This window comes from Theropithecus gelada, chromosome 13, assembly GCF_003255815.1.
Source record: "Theropithecus gelada isolate Dixy chromosome 13, Tgel_1.0, whole genome shotgun sequence".
NCBI classification, from domain to species: domain Eukaryota; kingdom Metazoa; phylum Chordata; class Mammalia; order Primates; family Cercopithecidae; genus Theropithecus; species Theropithecus gelada.
In genome coordinates, this window is record NC_037681.1 from 89,110,660 (window position 1) to 89,129,338 (window position 18,679).

Consider the following 18,679-nt stretch of genomic DNA (forward strand, 5'->3'; position numbering starts at 1 on the left):
TTATCTTTCCAGTTCTGCTTCTAGAATTTCCCCCCATGTATCTGCATCCATTGGGTACATGGTTTTTTCTGGTAGGCTAATGGGAGAACAAATGTTGCTGTATCTGCCACTTAGCCATTCGTGTTTCACTTTACTCTTCTGGTAATTCCTCAGCAGTATTACCTGAAAGAGGTAAATCACCATTAAAAAAGACTGTAGTAGGTGGTTGGTTAGTGAATGTGTTTAAAGCAAGAGAAACAGATTGACAGGGCTGAAAAAAAGAGTAAGTATTTACATTGATATACACATATTTTAATAAATTTATGTGTCTGTGTACGTGTGTGTATGTATATGTGTATTTATACAGAGTGCGCCACACAGTTTACTGGGGGTTTGGGATAAGGTGAAGTGAAAAGAAGGAGCTAATTCCCTTCTGGTTAATAGGGGAAAATTCCCTAATTTAGAATTTAAAAAATGCAAAAGGATAAATGAAAGATAGTGTGGAAAGAGTGTGGTTAGCAGGAAAAGGCTCAACTCATTTCCAAAAGTCAACACACTGTCTATGTTATTCTGCATATGCAATTCTGTCTCCTCCAAGCATAAGTTAGAACTGACTCAAACCTGCTATCAAAACACCGTCAACAACACTGCAGATCGCAAAGATTAAACTTACCCTCCAGGAATAACCACTTTCTAGATCATCATCTATTTCTCTTCGGCACACAGCTCTTACAGTCATGCAGTGAGGTTTCCATAAAGAGTCACTGTTTCTTATGGTGTAATTCCAGCTCCTGCATGTCAATGAAGCCCTGCATAAACTCCGAATGTCCAGCTGACTGAAAATTTTAAAAGTGAGTTCTTGAGGCAGCAGTTCAACAAAGTTGTTTTCACTCTCGTTTTTTTCCTTCTCAGCATCCACAGAGTTCACTTCTGTGTGAGAAACTCTTGAATTACTGTTTCTCTTGGAGTTTTTATGCATAGCTTAATGTTTTAATAAATTATCCTCATATGTAACCTAAAAGGCAAGATTTAAACATGCTCAGTCTCCAAATAGGAGTAGAAATCCTACTTTGAGTCAGATGCTTTTTGGGTATAATTTAAGAACTCTTTCTTGACTTTTGCTTCTCAGTCTGTAAAATGGACCAATGCTGCCCCTTTCCTGAAAGTTCTTGCAAGGATTAACAGCGATAGTGTGTAAAACACCTAGTCTTCCTACATCTGAAATGCACCTGGGAGGCACCTCAACATATTAGCTTCACTCTTACCCAGGCTGGAGTGCAGCTGTGTCATCATAGCTCACTGCAGCCTCAACCTCCAGCCTCAAGCGATTCTCTTGACTCAGCATCCCCTCATTTTTTTTTTAAACAAACAAACAAACACAAAACCAAAAACTGTTTTTTGGAGAAATGGTTTTTGCTATGTTGCCCAGGCTGGTCTCGAACTCTTGTCCTCAACCAATCCTTCTGCCTCAGCCTCCCAGAGTGCTAGGATGACAGGTAGGAGCCACCACACCCGGTGCTTTCGTACCTTTGAAAATATGTATGAGTCAATCCTATTAAACTCCTGAATACTTGTTGTATATAGGAACTGATGCCTCATCATTAATTTGCAATTTGTGGCTTAATCACAAACTAGATGGACTTCTAGTTGTATAAGAATTTTATTACTTGTATCTAATGGGTAGGTAGGTGCTTACATTTGACACAAATACTATCTGAAATGGACAAGAAGATGAGATCTGGATTATGAAACAAAGTCTTAAATATTCAACTCAGTCATAAGAGTGGTGTTTTAAGAAATGGCCCCTTGAAGCTATCCTATATGCATAGTTAATTACGAGCTAAGGGTAACAGTCACTGAAGACATCAAGCAACAGTGAGTGACAACTATAAACAATGTTGAGAACTCAGCTAGGTATAGTATGTGACTATTTGAAGCCCAGATATAAAGCTCAGCTTCAGCTAATTTACCTAAGGTGAATGGTGTAGGCTTCCCAAATCAGTTGAAAGCATGACTGGGTACATCACCACCCTTGAGTTACTTTTGTATACAAAGACAGCTGGTATTCACTTAAAATCAGTTTATTCCATTTTGCACTTCCTTTTATAATGGGGGTTGGATGTGCAAGAGGAGGGGTTTGAGATACAGCTAAATACTTCTTTTAACTCAGCTGAACACAAATCTCTTTTCTAGACGAGCTACTCAGCTATGTTTCTGGACTTCACAAGACCACGGTGGTTCCTATTCATGATCCAGATTAGCTGTGGTGGCTGGAACTGTAGTCTGTGTTCAACAGAGGTCTTCCTCTTGAGGGTTTGGGGAAGTGAGAAAGCAAACTGGTAAAAACGAGTGAGTCAAGAGCAAGTTTTTGCCATGCACCTTGGCCCCTCCCACCACCAATACAAACCAAAGCCAAACCACAAGGTTCTTAAAAAGAATCTCACATTAGGAAAACGTTACAGTGTATTTAAACGTTACGGTGTGTTTATCCACTTCTCCCAGGATCTTACTGGGAGAATAAAATGCCTCCCCTTGTGGAATTCCTGCAACGGGAATGAAGGTTTTTGAATTTCACAGCAGGGGATGCCTTGGCGAGGTTCTAAAATCCCACTAGGAATCTTTCTTCTACGTCCAGGTTCGCCTGGATGCCTGGAAACGATCCCTCTTCTGCCCTTTCTCCTTTATGAATCGAGCTTTGCCGAATTCTCTCTCAAGTGAGGTAAAAGCTCGTCTCCCTTTCAACTATCACTCGGAGGGATAGATTGGCGGCAGCGCAGAAGGAGGGGCGGGGACCCCCACTCCGCCCACATCCCGCGGGTCAGGGCTAATCACCCCACGTCCCATCTGAGCCACCCTCCTTGTGTCCTGCGCGGGTTGCAGCTGCTGGAAGCCAAGAACACGGAGCACTGACAAGTGACAACAACAACCGTCAGCGCTGTCACTGCGGCTCCAGGCCGCGGAGGGAAGGCTGAGCTTGCGTCAGGGCCGCGTCCCCGGGAGCGTAGACATCTAAGCCAACGGGAATGGAAGATCCTCCTACCTACTGGGCCGCGATGGCTTCTCCTCCCGCGATTTAAATCCTCCGGAATTCGAATCTTTCCCCATAGCTCTTCTCTTCCCGCCCACCTAAGCCCCACCCTACTGACTCGGAACTCGCGCAGGCGCCGAGAGGGGCGCGCAGTGCCTTTGGGGATTGGTAGTTTTTTCCAGGGCGTCTTAGCTCGGGAAAGGAAGTGAAGAAAGGCGCCAGGACTACAAGGCCCGGCGTCCTCCAAGAAGGGAGGGAGGTGAAAAGTGTGGTGGGGAATAAGCCGGGGTTTTTAAACAATAATTTTGAGGCGGCGTGACTGGGGAATCCCCGATTGCGTCATCAGTAGGCGTGGAGGGACGGGACTCAGGAAACTGCGCTGGGGCTGGGCTCTGACAGGACCGGCGCAGGCGCGGGGAGCCTTTGCGGCCCTCCCCTGCTGTTTTTCCCAAGTCCTGGGCTTTCCCCGCGGAAACAGCGGAGGGGCCAGTTTCCTGGCGAAGGGGCCTAATCCTTGCCCGCCATGCCCGGGGGCTTCGAGCTGCAGCCGCGGGACGGCGGTCCCCGGGTGGCCCTGGCGCCTGGGGAGACTGTGATCGGCCGCGGGCCGCTGCTGGGAGTAAGTGTGGGCGGGGGCTCGGCGGACCCCGAGAGCTGTGGAGGTCCGCTCCGGCTCCTGAAGACGGGCCCTAGTCCTAGCCCTATTCCCCACCGCGCTGGTCCGCCGGTCTGGATTTTATAAGTTTGGGGCCGCAAGTTTTTCAGTTACCTTTAAGCAATTCACAAACATTTCTTTATGTTGCTTTAAAAACACTGACTGTATTACCATTATTATCTTTTCCGGGGGTTGGCAAACTAGAGTCTGGGGGCCAAATCCAGCCTATGTTTGTATGGCCCCGTGAACTAAGAATGATTCTTAAATTCTAAAATGTAAAATGTAAACAAAAAACCTACCAATTTTTCCGGGAGAATATTGCTGCAAGGGTTCAGGGTATTGTGGCTTGTCCTGTAAAGCCTAAAATATTTACGGTAGTCTCTGGCCCTTTACAGAAAAGTTTGCCAAACCGTGATATTATGTCTTCTAGGCTAATTTAAGCTTTGGTCTCCTTTGCAGAGCTGTGTGGACCTTATTTATTTATTTGTATTATTTATTATTTCCAGGAAAATGAGTAGCTAATCCTTAATAAGGAATGTGTATAGCGTTCGAGTCATTGGTCTAAGGAGACATTATCTATACCAACGTCTTTAACTGTCAGGTATTTTTATTATCCTCATTGTTCAGATGAGAAAATTGAGCCATACATACGTTATTTAAAGTCCATGCATAAGCTTTTGGACACAATGCCACAAAACTAAATATTCTCTACCTTCTTTGGGAGGTTTAGGAATGAGAACATTTGCATATTGCATTCCAGAATTCTATAGAGCTCTTCTTAAGTACATCTAGTTTTTAATTTTTTTCTTTAACATTCAACATTTCTTTTTAGTGCTCACTGTGTAGAACATTTTGCAGATTCTAGCACTGTGGGGCATACAAAGATCAATGGAACATGGGTCCCTGCCCTCTAGGAGTTTTCTCTTGGGACTGGGAGACACCTGTGTCAGTGAGCTAACACCAAAGAGTAAGGAATGTTTACTGTTATCCTGGTTGACTTCCAGAGTCTAAATGGAACCATTGGTACTTGCCTTAGGTCCCTTCTGGGAGCAGGGAAAGGAGTGGTAGTTTAAGATTGTGTTATGGAAATTGGTCCTAAAGGCGTGTGTGTGTGTGTGTGTGTGTGTGTGTTGTGTGTTGTGTACATACACATGTGCATGTAGTACGGTTATTGAGAAAGTAGATATTCAATTGCTGTTCTTTTTTTTTAACTGGACAAGTGATTATTTAAATGTTTAACATCATTTCAATTTTTTTTTCGTCGTTTATTAGCCTTACAAACACTGGAAGGAACTGTCTGGAGGCTTTATTTTTCTGTTTTTCTTTTAAATTCGTAGGTTAGAAACTTAGAGTATGTGTTTCATCTAGTAATCATGTGTCTGGTGACTAATGAGTTTTGACTTGCTTAAGACGTTGTCACCAGTAGAGTACCTGGGTCTGGTTAAAAGATGGATGAATTTTAGGGCCATGTTGTAGAAACTTGGCAACAGATTGCATATCCTTTCATTATTTTGTAGCTTGTTCTTTGTGTTGTCGACTTGCTAATGTGAGATGAGCCTATTTGGTATCTGTTTTTTAAAATGATAGGGAGTGAAAGCTGGGCAATTATCTGGTCAAGATCTTGCTTTTCCTTTTAAAATAACATTCAGGGATGAGATTCTGTTGCCAAGGTTGGCAGGTATCAGAAGTGCTTATGAATGACATCCTAAGTGTGTTAAAGGAAAAATTTGGAGAACAAACAAATCACCTTGTAGTTTTTTCGATTTTGGAGCTGACAGATGCACTCGATTCTTCTCCGCAGTGGTTAAAACACAACATAAGGGCTCCTGTTTCCAACAACAGGAATTCCAGTGAAACTTATTTTTGTTTTGTGAGAGAGCAAAGACTGAGTTCTAAGTGGAAAACTCAGTAAGTTCATTGTAAATTGGTATACATCGGAAATGATTAATATAAATAAGGATGATTTTGAACTTTCTTAATTGGGCATGTTTTTCTGAGACAAGCTTCACAAACCTTGATGGCCACACAAACATAAAAGTTTATAATCCCACTGTGTAAAATAGTCTTGGTAGTAAAACAGTTTGACAATGAGAATATTTTTATATTTTTACGGTGGTAGGAAAACACAGAGAAACCTGTCACAAACAAAGGACAATGAAATTTAATCTTTCTTGTGCCCTTTGCTTTCACGTGAGTCATCAGAGAACCCCAGCTCTTTGTTTACTAGATTTTGATTCTGCTCCATGATTGGCATCAGTTAGATGGTTTTCAGCAGGATTTATCTTCAGAGAACTTAAGTTAAAACAGCCAATCCAAAAGATTACATATTGTGTGATTCTATTTATATAACATTATTGAAATTGCAGATTGCAAAATTTCAAAAATGGAGAACAGATTAGTGGTTGCCAAAGGTTAAAAAATTAGGCAGGAGGGCAGATGGGAATGGATATGGCTATAAAATAGCAACATGAGGGATATTTGTGATGACAGAAATGTGCTTTGTCTGGACTGTGTCAGTATCAATATCTTAGGTTGATGTATTGTACTGTAGTTTTGTAAGATGTTACCATTGGGGGAAACTGGATAAATGGTACAAGAGATATTTCTATATTATATCTTTCAACTACATGTGAATCTACCATTATCTTAAGAAAATTTTATTTTAAAAGGTTTTATAGAACAACATGTCAAGCACTGTTAGGCCAAAGTATTTGCTTTATGATTTTTAATTCAAGCTGTTACACTCTTAAATGAAATCTACTATTTTTGATTTCAGATTTTTCTTCTTTTGTTTTGACAGCAGGGATTATATGACACATTTCCTTATGATCGATTTCACTTCTAGGGATATCTAGTGAGACTTTCTCAATGTAGATGTAATTAAATTGACTGCTTTGATTAAAAAGAGAAAAGTCCCCAGTTGGGGGAACAGGGAAGGTCATAGGCTTCAGTATAGACTCTTCAGGTGGCATCAGTTCACCACTTCTAAGAATGTTGTAAATGTTCTACAAAGTAACTATACAAAGTAACTATCCCCTGACCTGGCAGCTCTGTACTTGAACTGCTTATTGCAGAATCCTCCTGGCTGTCTTGGAATGCTGTTCCTACCTGCTCCAACGTAGGTTTCTTCCCTAACACTTCCTTTATTTCTAGATTTGCCCTTCCCTCATTTTATTATTTAGCCTACAACCAGTACCTAGCACACAGTAGGCCTTCAACACATGATTTCTTCTTCCTTCCATTTCTGCATCTCAGTCTCTCATTCACTCTACCCTCAAAAAGAGCCTATTTGTGACTTAGATATGAAAAAGGGTTATCATTGAGTTTTGAAGTGAATTTAAATATAGTAAAGATGCAGTCCTACCAACTGCTAGATCTTAAGGAGTAACATTCACAATGAATTAAGTTTTAACATTTTTCCTATTTTGTTGATGGATAATTGGCTAAATTCAGGAAATAGTTGATAAATAAGTACTATGGTTGGATGGGAGGGAGTATAGGAGAAATAAAGATGAATGAGAAACAAGTCCTTGCTCTCAAGAAACTTACAGTTTTTTAGGTTTGAGAGACAAATAAACAAGTATTAATAACTAAACAAGGTTACAGCCTCACACGGGGACTGGAGCCAGGCTGACACTTGGAGTGAGCGAAGTGGGAGGGAAGAAGAAACAACATAGGGACAGTGATAAATGACAACAGTTCTGCCTCAGTGTTGGGAAGGCCACAAGGAGAGGGTCTCTGTGCAATCCCTGCTACTTTCCCCTATTCCCACTTGATAACAGTGTCATACTGTTTTTTTAAGAATAGTAAGAAATTTGAATTTTTAGATATAATCCTTGATTTTTAAAAGGTCACATTTTATTAAAAGTTTTGTTTAAATACTATGAGTCTGTTGATGAAGAGTTAAATTCTATAAAATATTTCCAGAGATTTATTCTGAGCCAAATATGAGTGACCATGGCCCATGACACAGCCCTCAGGAGGTCCTGAGAACATGTTCCCAAGGTGGTCAGGGTACAGCTTGGTTTTTATATATTTTAGGGAGGCATGAGACATCAATCAAATACATTTAAGAAATACATTGGTTTGGTTCAGAAAGGCGGGCCAACCCAAAGCAGGGGCTTCCAGGCTATAGGTAAATTTAAACATTTTCTGGTTGACAATTAGTTGAGTTTATCTGAAGACCTGAGATCAAAGGAAATGTGCAGGTTAAGATAAAGGCTTATGGAGACCAAGTTTTATTGTGCAGAGCTCTCAGATCGCAGACTTTAGAGATAGCAGGTTGCAAAATGTTTCTTATCAGACGGTAAAGGGTTCCTGGCTCTTAATTGATTGTCTCCTGGATCTGGAAAGGAAGGAAGGGAAACAAGGGGGAAAAGGGATTCCCTGTAGAATGTGGATTTTTCCCACAAGAGACTTTGCAGGGCAATTCCAAGGTATGGCAAAGAAATATATTTTAGGGTAAAACATTTTGATTTTCTTCCTTGTTATGCCTGAGTCAGACTGGAAAGTAAGTCACGTTATACAGGGTTAAATAAAACGCATCTGATGATAATCTATAGTTTGTAGGGCATGACTTCCCAGACCCCTTAGAAAGGAATTTAGGCAAGATTAAAAAAAAAAAAAAAATCAGAGCTTAGTCCTCAAGCTAGACAGAATGATGTCACAGGGTACAGAGAAGTATAAGAAGGAACCTGAAGTTAAGAGGTGGGATCAGGGAAAGAAAGCTTCATGAACTTGGTTGCATGTTGAGTTTGACTGTGGTGTGTTGGGACAGTTAGAATTTTGGTAGGTGAAGAGTGGGTGGGGTAAGGAAGGGCTTGTGTGGTTTAAGGCTCTAAGATGTGGCGTGTTGGATAATTGGGTAAGTATTGACCAGGCTTGTGGGATGATCACATTACGTCAGTGATCTCGTTTAACTTTTACAAACATTGTTTTTTAATATATTAGTTTTTAAAGTAGACTTTATTTTATGGAGCAGTTTTAGGTTCACAGCAAAACTGAGTGGAAAGTACAGAGAGTTCCCATATACTCTCTGTCCTCTTACATGTACAGCTTCCCCCACCATCAACATTCTGCATAGTGTGGTATGTTTGTTGCAATTGATGAATCCACATTGACATGTCATTATCACCCAAAGTTCATAGTTTACACTGGAGTTAACTCTTGGTATTGCACATTCTGTGGGTTTTGACAAATGTATAATGCCATGTATCTACCATTGCAGTGTAACACAGAATTGTTCCACTGCCCTAAAATTTTCTGTGCTCTGCCTATTCATCCCCCAGAGGCTCCCTGGGACTCCTGGCAACTACTGGACTCTTACTTTCTCCATAGTTTTGCCTTTTTCAGAATGTCATAGAGTTCTAGTCATATAGTACATAACCTTTTCAGATTTCACTTAGTAATATGTATTTAAGGTTCCTCCAAGTCTTTTCATGGCTTCATAGCTCATTTCTTTTTAGTGATGAATAATATTCCATTTTCGGTTTATCCATTCACCTACTAAAGGTCATCTTGGTTGCTTTCAAGTTTTAGTGGTCATGGATAATACAATTACAAACATTTGGGTGCAGATTTTTGTGTGGACATAGGTTTTCAGCTCATTTAGGTAAATACTAAGGAGCACAGTTGCTGGATTGGATAGTAAAGTTGTATAGTAATAGTATGTTTAGTGTTGTAAGAAACTGCCAAACTGTCTTCCAGAGCGGCTGTACTATTTGCATTCCCACTAGCAATGAATGACAGTTCTTGTCGCTGGACATCCTTATCAACATTTGGTGTTATCGGTGTTCTAAATTTTGATCATTCTAATAGATGTGAGATAAATAACTTTTCATATATTTATTCTGAGTGGACAAAAATACAACAGTCAACACAGATGACTCCTGTGTCATTGAATATGTGGTGATTTCCCCCTACCAATGAGCAAGCAGTCACTTTTGCAGCAGACATCAACTGGGTGTCCTTTAATTCAATTTAATTCTGACACCATCTATCTGGAGATAGCATCAGCTCCTACAGGTTGAGGGCTCAGTTCCCAAGATTTCCCCCCACTTCTGATGCCAATTACAAGTTGTTTTACCTGTGCTTCTGAACCACTGGCGGTAAACTGGGGATCCCATGGCCCTTTCCTTGGACTCTATTAATTTGCTAGAGCAGCTCCTAGAACTGGTTTGTTATAAAGGATATGACAAAGGATACAGATGAGGAGATGCATAGGGCAAGCTATGGAAAGGGGTACTGAGCTTCCATGCCCTCAACAAGTGTGTCACCCTCCAGAAACCTCTACATGTTCACCTGTTTGGAAGCTTTCCTAACCCTGTCCCCTTTGGGTTTTTATGGAGTCATCATTATTTAGTCTTGATTGATTAAACCGTTGGCCATTAGTGATCAGCTAACCCTTCAGCACCTCTCATCTCCCTAGAGGAGACTGGGGCTTGGGGCTGAAAGTCCCAATTCTCTAATCATACCTTGGTCTTTCCAGTGACTGGCTCCCACTCTGAAGCTATCTAGGGGCTGCTGGCTGTCACTTAACTGATTAGTATACAAAAAGACATCACTGGGGAGATTCTGAGGATTTTAGTGGTTATGCCAGGCAACAGGGACAAAGACTATATTTTACAATTATATATATCTTCCCCTGAATTAATGCCTTCAAATTTTCATCCCCCATTTACTACTTATCATGAATAAGCTATCTTCTCACATGTCTTCATACTTTTGTGTGAGTTCCTTTCTTTGGTAATTTGATTCTGTAGGTAGTGTCTGGGTATATGTGTTTTTTTGAGATGGAGTTTTTTTCTCGTTGCCCAGGCTGGAGTTCAATGGTGTGATCTTGGCTCACCACAACCTCCGCCTTCTGGGTTCAAGAGATTCTCCTACCTCAGCCTCCCAAGTAGCTGGGATTACAGGCATGTGCCACCATGTCCGGCTGATTTTGTATTTTTAGTAGAGACAGGGTTTCTCCATGTTGATCAGGCTGGTCTCGAACTCCTGACCTTAGGTGATCTCCCCACCTCAGCCTCCCAAAGTGCTGAGATTACACACGTGAGCCTCCGCTCCCGGGTGGGTATCTGTATTTTTAAAAGCTCTGAAGATGATTCTACTGCAAAGCCAGAGTTTAAAACCACTTCTAGACACACTAAGTAGAGTACTTGGCACACAATGGGTCTTTAAGAAATGTCTGCTGAACCGAACTGAATAAGCAAAATAACTACTTAGACACATTAATTTTCCAGTCCCAAGTGGTGCTTTAAACCCACTTTTGTCTTCTTAAGCTCTCTTTATGTCTTTACTTACTGCATTGCCTCTGTCATCATCTATTAATGATGATGTTCTCACACTTGTGCAGCATTCACTGTGTAAGCAGCATTGCAAGCCAAACAGGTAGGATGAGTTGAAATTTCAGTGACATCTTGATAGTCAGCACAATTTCATCATATTGGCTAACAATTCAGCAGCCTTGAATTCGAGCTCAAAAACCACTGGATTTACTTTTTAAAATCTAAATGATCCATATTAATCAGTATTGTGAATTAGACAGGTGTCTGTGAGGTTGCCTGATAACCTACCATTTATACCATTATTCTTATGGGAAAGCATATTCACAAGTTCCAAAGAACATTTCACATCAAATATATTAACCTTTTAAAGAGAACTTGATTTCTGAATTGAAGTGTATATGGAGAGTCTCTGGGCAAAATCAAGTCTATTTCTTCATACTTGCCCCTTCTTAACATCAGAAGTTGGACTTTGGTACATTCCAGATACAATAATGTTAAACATCTTATATCAACTACTTTTGCTCTATTGAGGAATAAGACTGACCTCTCATCAAATATTATGGCAGAGTCTCAGCATAGATGACTGCGCTCTGGAATGCATGCTGGACTTGGCACTGGGAAGATCTCTGGATAAGAAAATTTTATGATTTGTAGACTTCTTTATAGTAACCAGTCTGGATTCAGTTTGAGTCTTTCTATAGATATATATATAATTTTTTTTTAACTTACCCTCTGCTCCACAAAAGTGGGAGGAAATAATCTAATGAACTTATGTATAAAATAGATCTCATGCTTTTGTTTTTTTTTTTTTTTTGTTTTTTGTTTTTTAAGGTTTGTGCATTTCACCATAATACTGGCTCAAACCCTATACTAGATGACTTTCTGTTTTTCTCTACCATGAAAATTTGAATTTGTCTTTTTTTGTCTGTTGTTGATACAGCAAACTAGATAGTCTTTTGGGAAAGTACTGTAAATTGTGAAGTATTGTGTAAAGTAATTTTTTTATATGTATTATGCTCTTTCCCAATTTTGCAAGATTATATACTCAGTGTAGAAAATGTAGGACTTTCGCCTGTAATCCCAGCACTTTGGGAGGCCGAGGCGGGCGGATCACCTGAGGTCAGGAGTTCGAGACCAGCCCCATCAACATGATGAAAGCCCATTTCTACTAAAAATATGGAAATTAGCTGGGTGTGGTGGTGCACACCTGTAATCCCAGCTACTTGGGAGGCAGAGGCAGGAAAATCGTTTGAACCCGGGAGGCAGAGGTTGCAGTGAGCTGAGATTGTGCCATTGCGCTCCAGCCTGGGCAACAGAGTGAGACTCAAAAAAAAAAAAAAAAAAAAGTAGGAATTTCACCAAAATCAAGTAAGCAGGAAGACAAAATAAGCACTTCGAAGTCAATTACCAAGACATAAGCACTGTAAACATTCAATGTAGTTCTTTCATGTATTGAATCTGTGTACATAGGTATATATATTTTACTCAGTATATGTATTGTGCAATAGTTACCACTGATTTTTCATTAATATTATAACATAAATTTTGTTATTAATATTCTAAATAGTATTTTCAGTGCAACCTTCCAGTGGCTTACTGTCACACTTAAAACCCAAAGTCCTAATGGGTATGAGGTTTCCTTTTGGAGTGATGAATACATCCTGGAAATAGAAGTGATGGTTGCACAATTTTGTGAATACAGTTAACCCTGAACAACGTGGGTTTTGAACTGCATAGGTCCACTTCTATGCAGATTCAACAAATATATTGGAAAAGTTTTTGGAGATTTGTGACAATTTGAAAAAACTCACAAACTCTATATTTAAAAAACATTGAAAAATTAAGAAGATATGTAATGAGTAAATGAAATATATGTAGGTAGTAGTCTAGCTTATCATTTACTACCATAAAATATATTCAAATCTATTGTAAAAAGGTAAAATTTATCAAAACATACACACACAAACACAGAGTGTACATAGTGCCATTTGCAGTTGAGAGAAATGTAGACAAATGTAAAGCATAAAATTCACTGTAGTACATACTGTACTTCTGTAATAATTTCTAGCCACTTCTTGTTGCTGTTTTGGTGAGCTCTACTGTTGCAGGTATCTGCTTACAACAACATGTGATGTGAATCATCTCAGCATAAGCAGTTCAACTCTCCAGTAAATTGTGTATCATAATAAAAACGGATCTCAGCTGGGTGTGTTGGTTCATGCCTGTAATCCTAGCACTTTGGGAGGCTGAAGGACTCCCAAAGGACTGCTTGAGCCTGGAGTTCAAGATCAGCCTGGACAACATAATGGGACTCCATCTCTACAAAAAGTAAATTAAAAAAAACAAAAAATTAGCTGAGCATGGTGGTGCATGCCTGTAATCCCAGCTACTTGGAGGCTGAGATGGGAACCTCACTTGAGCCTGTGAGATTGAGGCAGCAGTGAGCCATGATTGCACCATTATACTCCAGCCTGAGTGACAGAGTGAGACCCTGTCTGTATTAGTCTGTTCTCACACTGCTAATAAAGACATACCCAAAACTGGGTAATATGTAAAGGAAAGAAGCTTAATTGACTCACAGTTCCTATGGCTGGGGAGGCCTCATAATCTTGGCGGACGGTGAATGGGGAGCAAAGTCAGACGTCTTACATGGCATCAGGCAAGAGAGCTTGTGCAGGGGTGAGACTTATTTACTACTCTGAGAACAGTATGGGGAAACCACCCCCTGATTCAGTTATCTCCACCTGGTCCTACCCTTGACATGTGGGATTATTACAGTACAAGATGTGATTTGGGTGGGGACACAGCCAAACTATACTATATCAATGTCTTTAGAAAAAAAAAGAGGGGGGATCTCTCGTGAGTCTTCTATTTTTCTATCGTGTTTAGTGCAATATCGTAAACCTTGATTAACACACCATGGGACCATGGGACCTATATGAAATAATACCACTAGTGATGCTGGAAGTTCTCCCAAAAAGCGGAGAAAAATAATGGCAGAACAAAAAAAAAAAGCAGAGAAAAATTACAAGAAGTTGAATTCCTTGATACATATAATAGATTAAGGTCTGCAGCTGTGTTGCCTGCCATTTCAAAATAAATGAATACAGCGTGTGGATGACTGTAAAAAAAAGAAAAGGAAATTCATGAAGCTTTCACTGCAGCTATGCCAGCGGGTGGGAAAACCTTGCACTTTTTGTAAAACACCTTTTTATCTTGTACTGAAAATGCAATTTTTATGTGGATACAGGCTTGCTATAAGAAAAACATACCTATAGACTCTAATATGATTCAAGAAAAAGCAAAGTCATATGACAACCTAAAGCAAAAAGAGGGTAAAAGATCTAAAGCTGGAGAATTTAATGCCAGCAAAGAATGGTTTAATAATTTTAAAAAGATGTTTGGCTTTTAAAATGTCAAGGTAACAGAAAATGCAGTTTCTGCTGCCCAGGCAGCAGCAGATGTATTCCCAGATGTCATTAAGATAATCATTGAGGAGAAAGGATGGCTGTCTGAACAGGTTTTTTAATGTGGATCAAAGTGCCTTACTCTGGAAAAAAAAAAAAAAAAGAAGCCACAAAGGACAGTTATTAGTAAGGAAGAGAAGTGAGCACTGGGATTTAAGGCAGGAAAGGATAGGCAGTTCTACTGTTTTGTGCAAATGCAGTTGGGTTTATGATTAGTACTGCCCTTATCTACAAAGATGCTAGCCCCTGAGCCTTGGAGGGAAAAGATAACTACCAGCTGCCATTCTTTTGGTTGTACAAAGAGAAAGTCTAGGCATGAAAATCCTTTTTCTGAATTGGTTCTATCAATGCTTTGTCCTTGAAGTCAGAAAGTACCTTGCCAGTAAGAGACCGCCTTTTAGAATTCTTTTGAACAATGCCTCTGGCCACCCAGAGCCCCATGAGTTCAGTAACGAAGGTGCTGAGGTGGTTACTTTCCCCCAAACACAGCATCTCTAATTCAGCCACTAGATGAGGGAGTCATAAGGACTTTTAAGGCTCATTATACACAGTACTCTATGGAAAAGATTGTCAGGGTTATGGAAGAGAACCTCCCTAGAGAGAACATCATGAGTCCGGAAGGATTACACCATTGAAGATACCATTGTTGTTACAGAAAAAGTCATGAAAGCCATCAAGCCTGAAGCAGTGAATTCTTGCTGAAGAAAACTGTCCAGATGATGTGCATGACTTCACAGGGTTTACGACAAAGCCAATCAAATAAATTATGAAAGAGATTGTGGATATGGCCAAAAAGTTGGGGGTAAAGGATTTCAAGGTATAGATATGGGAGAAATTCAAGAGCTAATAAACACTAATTAACAGAAGACAACTTGATGGAGACAAATGCTTCTGAACCAGTGCCAGAAATGAGGAAGATGATGTAGAAGCAGCAGTGCCAGTAAACAAACCGACACTAAACACTCTGGCAGAAGGGTTATGTTTATTCAACACTGCTTTTCTTTTACAACATGGACCTTTCTATGATACAGACCCTGAAACTAAACAAATGGTAGAATAGGATTGGAAATGTATAAAAACTTTTTTTTTTTTAAAGAAATGGAAAGCAAAAAAGTTAGGCAAGTTCTCATGTATTTTCATAAAACACCAAGTATGTCTGCCTTTCTTGCCTTTCCTTCTACCTTCTTTACCTTGTACACCTTTGCCATCCTGAGACAGCATGAGCAGCTCCTCCTATTCCTCCTCCTCCTCCTCCTCAGCCTACTCAAGGTGAAGACAATGAAGATGAAGATCTGAATGATGATCCACTTCCACTTAATGAATAGTACATATATTTTCTCTCCCTTATGATTTTCTTAAAACATTCTCTTTTCTCTAGCTTACTTTATTATAAGAATACACTGTAAAATACATATAACATGCAAAATATGTGTTAAGCAATTATTTATAATTGATTAAGGCTTCCAGTCAACAGTAGGCTATTGGTAGTTAAGTTTTGGGGGAGTCAAGGTTGGTTCCCCTAAGCCCCATATTGTTTTAAGTTAAAGTATCCTGTAAGTTTATTGAATTTGTTTATCAGTTTTAAGAGTTCTTTTGGTGGAGTCTTTAGGTTTTTCTAGATGTGAGATCATGTTATCTACAAGCAGGGACGATTCTGCTTCCTCCTTTCCATTTAGATGCTCTTTTTTTGTTTTCTTTTCTTTCTTTCTTTCTTTTTTTTTTTTTGAGACAGAATGCTGGAGTGCAGTGGCATGATCTCGGCTCACTGCAACCTCCATCTCCTGGGTTCAAGCAATTCTCTGCCTCAGCCTCCCCAGTAGCTGGGATTACAGGCACCCACCACCATGCCCAGCTAATTTTTGTATTTTTAGTAGAGATGGGGTTTCACCATCTTGGCCAGGCTGGTCTTGAACTCCTGACCTTGTGATTCACCCGCCTTGGCCTCCCAAAGTGCTGGGATTACAGGTGTGAGCCACCATGCCTGGCTGATTTTTTTTTTTCTTACCTAATTGCTCTGGCTAGGACTAATAGTACTATATTTAATAAGAGTGGTAGTAGTGGGGCATCCTTAGCTTGTTCCAAATCTTAGAAGAAAAGGTTTCATCTTTTCCCTTTTCCATATGATGTTAGCTGTGGGTTTGTCGTATATACCCTTTATTGTGTTGAGGTATGTTTCTTCTATACCTGATTTGTTGAGTGTTTATCATGAAGGGATGTTGAATTATATCGAATACTTTTTCTGAATCTCTTGAGATCATATGGTTTTTGTCCTTAATTCTGTTGATGTGATATATCACATTTATTGATTTGTGTATGTTTGAACCATCATTGTATCCCTGGGATAAATTTCACTTGATCATGCTGTATAATCTTTTTAATGTGTTCTTGGATTCAGTTTGCTAGTATTTTTTTGAGGATTTTTGAATCTATATGTTCATCAGGGATGTTGGCTTGTAATTTTCTTTTTTTGTGTGTTTGTGTGTCCTTGTCTGGTTTTGGTTTCAGGGTCATACTGGCGTTATGTAATGAACTTGTAATAGTTCCTTTCCCTTTAATTTTTTGGAATAGGTTGAGAAGAATTGGTGTTAGTCTTTTTTAAAAATTTGGTAGAATTCAGCGTGAAGCCATGTAGTAACTCCGTTAAGTATTTCTTGTAGGGCTTGTTGAGTGGTGATGGAATTCCCTTAATTTTTGCTTGTTTGAGAAAACTTCATTTCTAAAGGATAGCTTTACTGGGTATCCTACATCCTGGCTGGCAGGTTTTTTTTTGTTTGTTTGTTTGTTTGTTTTTTTCCTTTCAGCACTAAATATATCATCCCATTTTCTCAGCCTGTTAAAGTTTCTGCTGAGAAATCTGCTGTTAGTCTAATGGCCATTCCCTTTTATGTGACTTGATGATTTTTTCTTGTTGTTTGTAGAATTTTCTTGTTGTCTTTGACTTTTGAAAATTTGACTCTAAGTGCCTTGGAGAGGACCTTTTTGGGCTGAATTTATTTGAGAACTTCTGTGCTTCCTGCATCTGGATGTCCTTCTGTCTCTTAAGACTTGGGGGGTTTTCAGCTATTATTTCATTAAGTAGGTTTTCTATGCCTTTTCCATATTTTCTTTTCCTGGAATTCTCATAATGTGAATATTTGTTCGCTTAATGGTGTCCCATAAATTCAATCGGTTTTCTTCATTCTTTTAAATATTTTTTTCTTTGCTTTGGGTTATTTCAGAAGACTTAGTCTTTAAGTTCAGAAGTTCTTCTGCTTGATATAGTCTGGGGAAGGCTTGATTTTATTTTTTCTTATTCTCTGAATTCCTCAGCTGTAAGATTTCTGTTTGGTTCTTTTTTATGATGTTTCTCTCTGTTGACTTTCTCATTTAGATAATGAATTATTGGGTTATCTGCATTGCCTTCTATCTTGTTGACTTTCTTAAGGTTATTTTGAATTCTTTTTCTGGCATTTTATAAATTTCTTTTTTTTTTGTGGAGTCTGCTATTGGAGAATTAATGTGTTCCTTTGAGGGTGTCGTGTTTTTTTTTTTTCATGTTTCTTGTGTCCCTGTATTGATATCTGCTCATCTGGTGGAATAGTTGCCTCTTCTAATTTGATGAAGTAGCTTTCACAGGGAAAGACCTATTCCTTTAGATGGGTCTTATGGTGTCTGATGGGTAGAGTGCATTGGCTTTGGTTCTGAGTGAGCACAGTAGTGTGGTCTCTGTACAGTTTCCTCAGCTGTAACCCATATTAGTAATGTTTGCAAGTTCCTCAATGGCCTAGGCTGTGGAAGTGTGCGGTGGTGGTGGTGGTATGACTTTGCCAGAGATGGGCTCGCCAGGCTGGTTGTTGGGCCAGGGATATGCATGTACACATAGTCAGCTGGTTTGGAGATTGGGTCACTGAGGGCAGGTCTGCTAGGCTACTTCTCAGGCTGTGGGTGCTGGTGTGCAGCTGGTTGGTCAGCTCAGGGACTGGCTCTCTGGGCTGTTTATCAGACTTAGGGTGCAGACATTTTGTGGTTTGGCTGCTCAGGGTCTGGCTCACTGAGGAAAGAGCCACCAGGCTGTTTATCCAGCTAGGGCTGCAGGGGTGGGGCAGTTTGGCTGGAGTATGTCCGCCTAGGGTGGTTCCACCAGACTGTGTCCTCAGTTGGGGTATGGACACACAATGATTAGGCCAGTTTGGTGGCATGCCCCCTGGGGGTGGTCTGCTGTTTCTCTGGCTGGGATGTGAGCTCACAATGGTTTGGCTAGCTGGGGGAAGGGCGTACCGGGGGT

General features: G+C 40.0%; 2 protein-coding genes across 2 annotated transcripts in view; one reads left to right on the plus strand and one right to left on the minus strand.

Moving 5' to 3' along the window:
• FBXO48 (F-box protein 48) lies at nucleotides 1-3,134 on the minus strand. The gene is made up of 4 exons (XM_025354820.1): nucleotides 3,024-3,134; nucleotides 1,950-2,285; nucleotides 653-994; nucleotides 1-162 (listed from the first exon to the last, which is right to left on the minus strand). Exons 3-4 carry the CDS (start codon nucleotides 956-958, stop codon nucleotides 1-3), a joined length of 468 nt encoding a protein of 155 aa, XP_025210605.1. The 5' UTR covers nucleotides 959-994; nucleotides 1,950-2,285; nucleotides 3,024-3,134.
• A 243-nt stretch (nucleotides 3,135-3,377) lies between these two features.
• The window catches only part of APLF (aprataxin and PNKP like factor), a 97,735-nt gene continuing 82,433 nt past the window's right edge, over nucleotides 3,378-18,679 (plus strand). Inside the window, exon 1 of the mRNA XM_025354315.1 lies at nucleotides 3,378-3,626. Within this exon, the coding sequence (XP_025210100.1) occupies nucleotides 3,531-3,626 (96 nt within the window). The 5' untranslated portion in view covers nucleotides 3,378-3,530. The remainder of the gene's footprint in view (nucleotides 3,627-18,679) is intronic.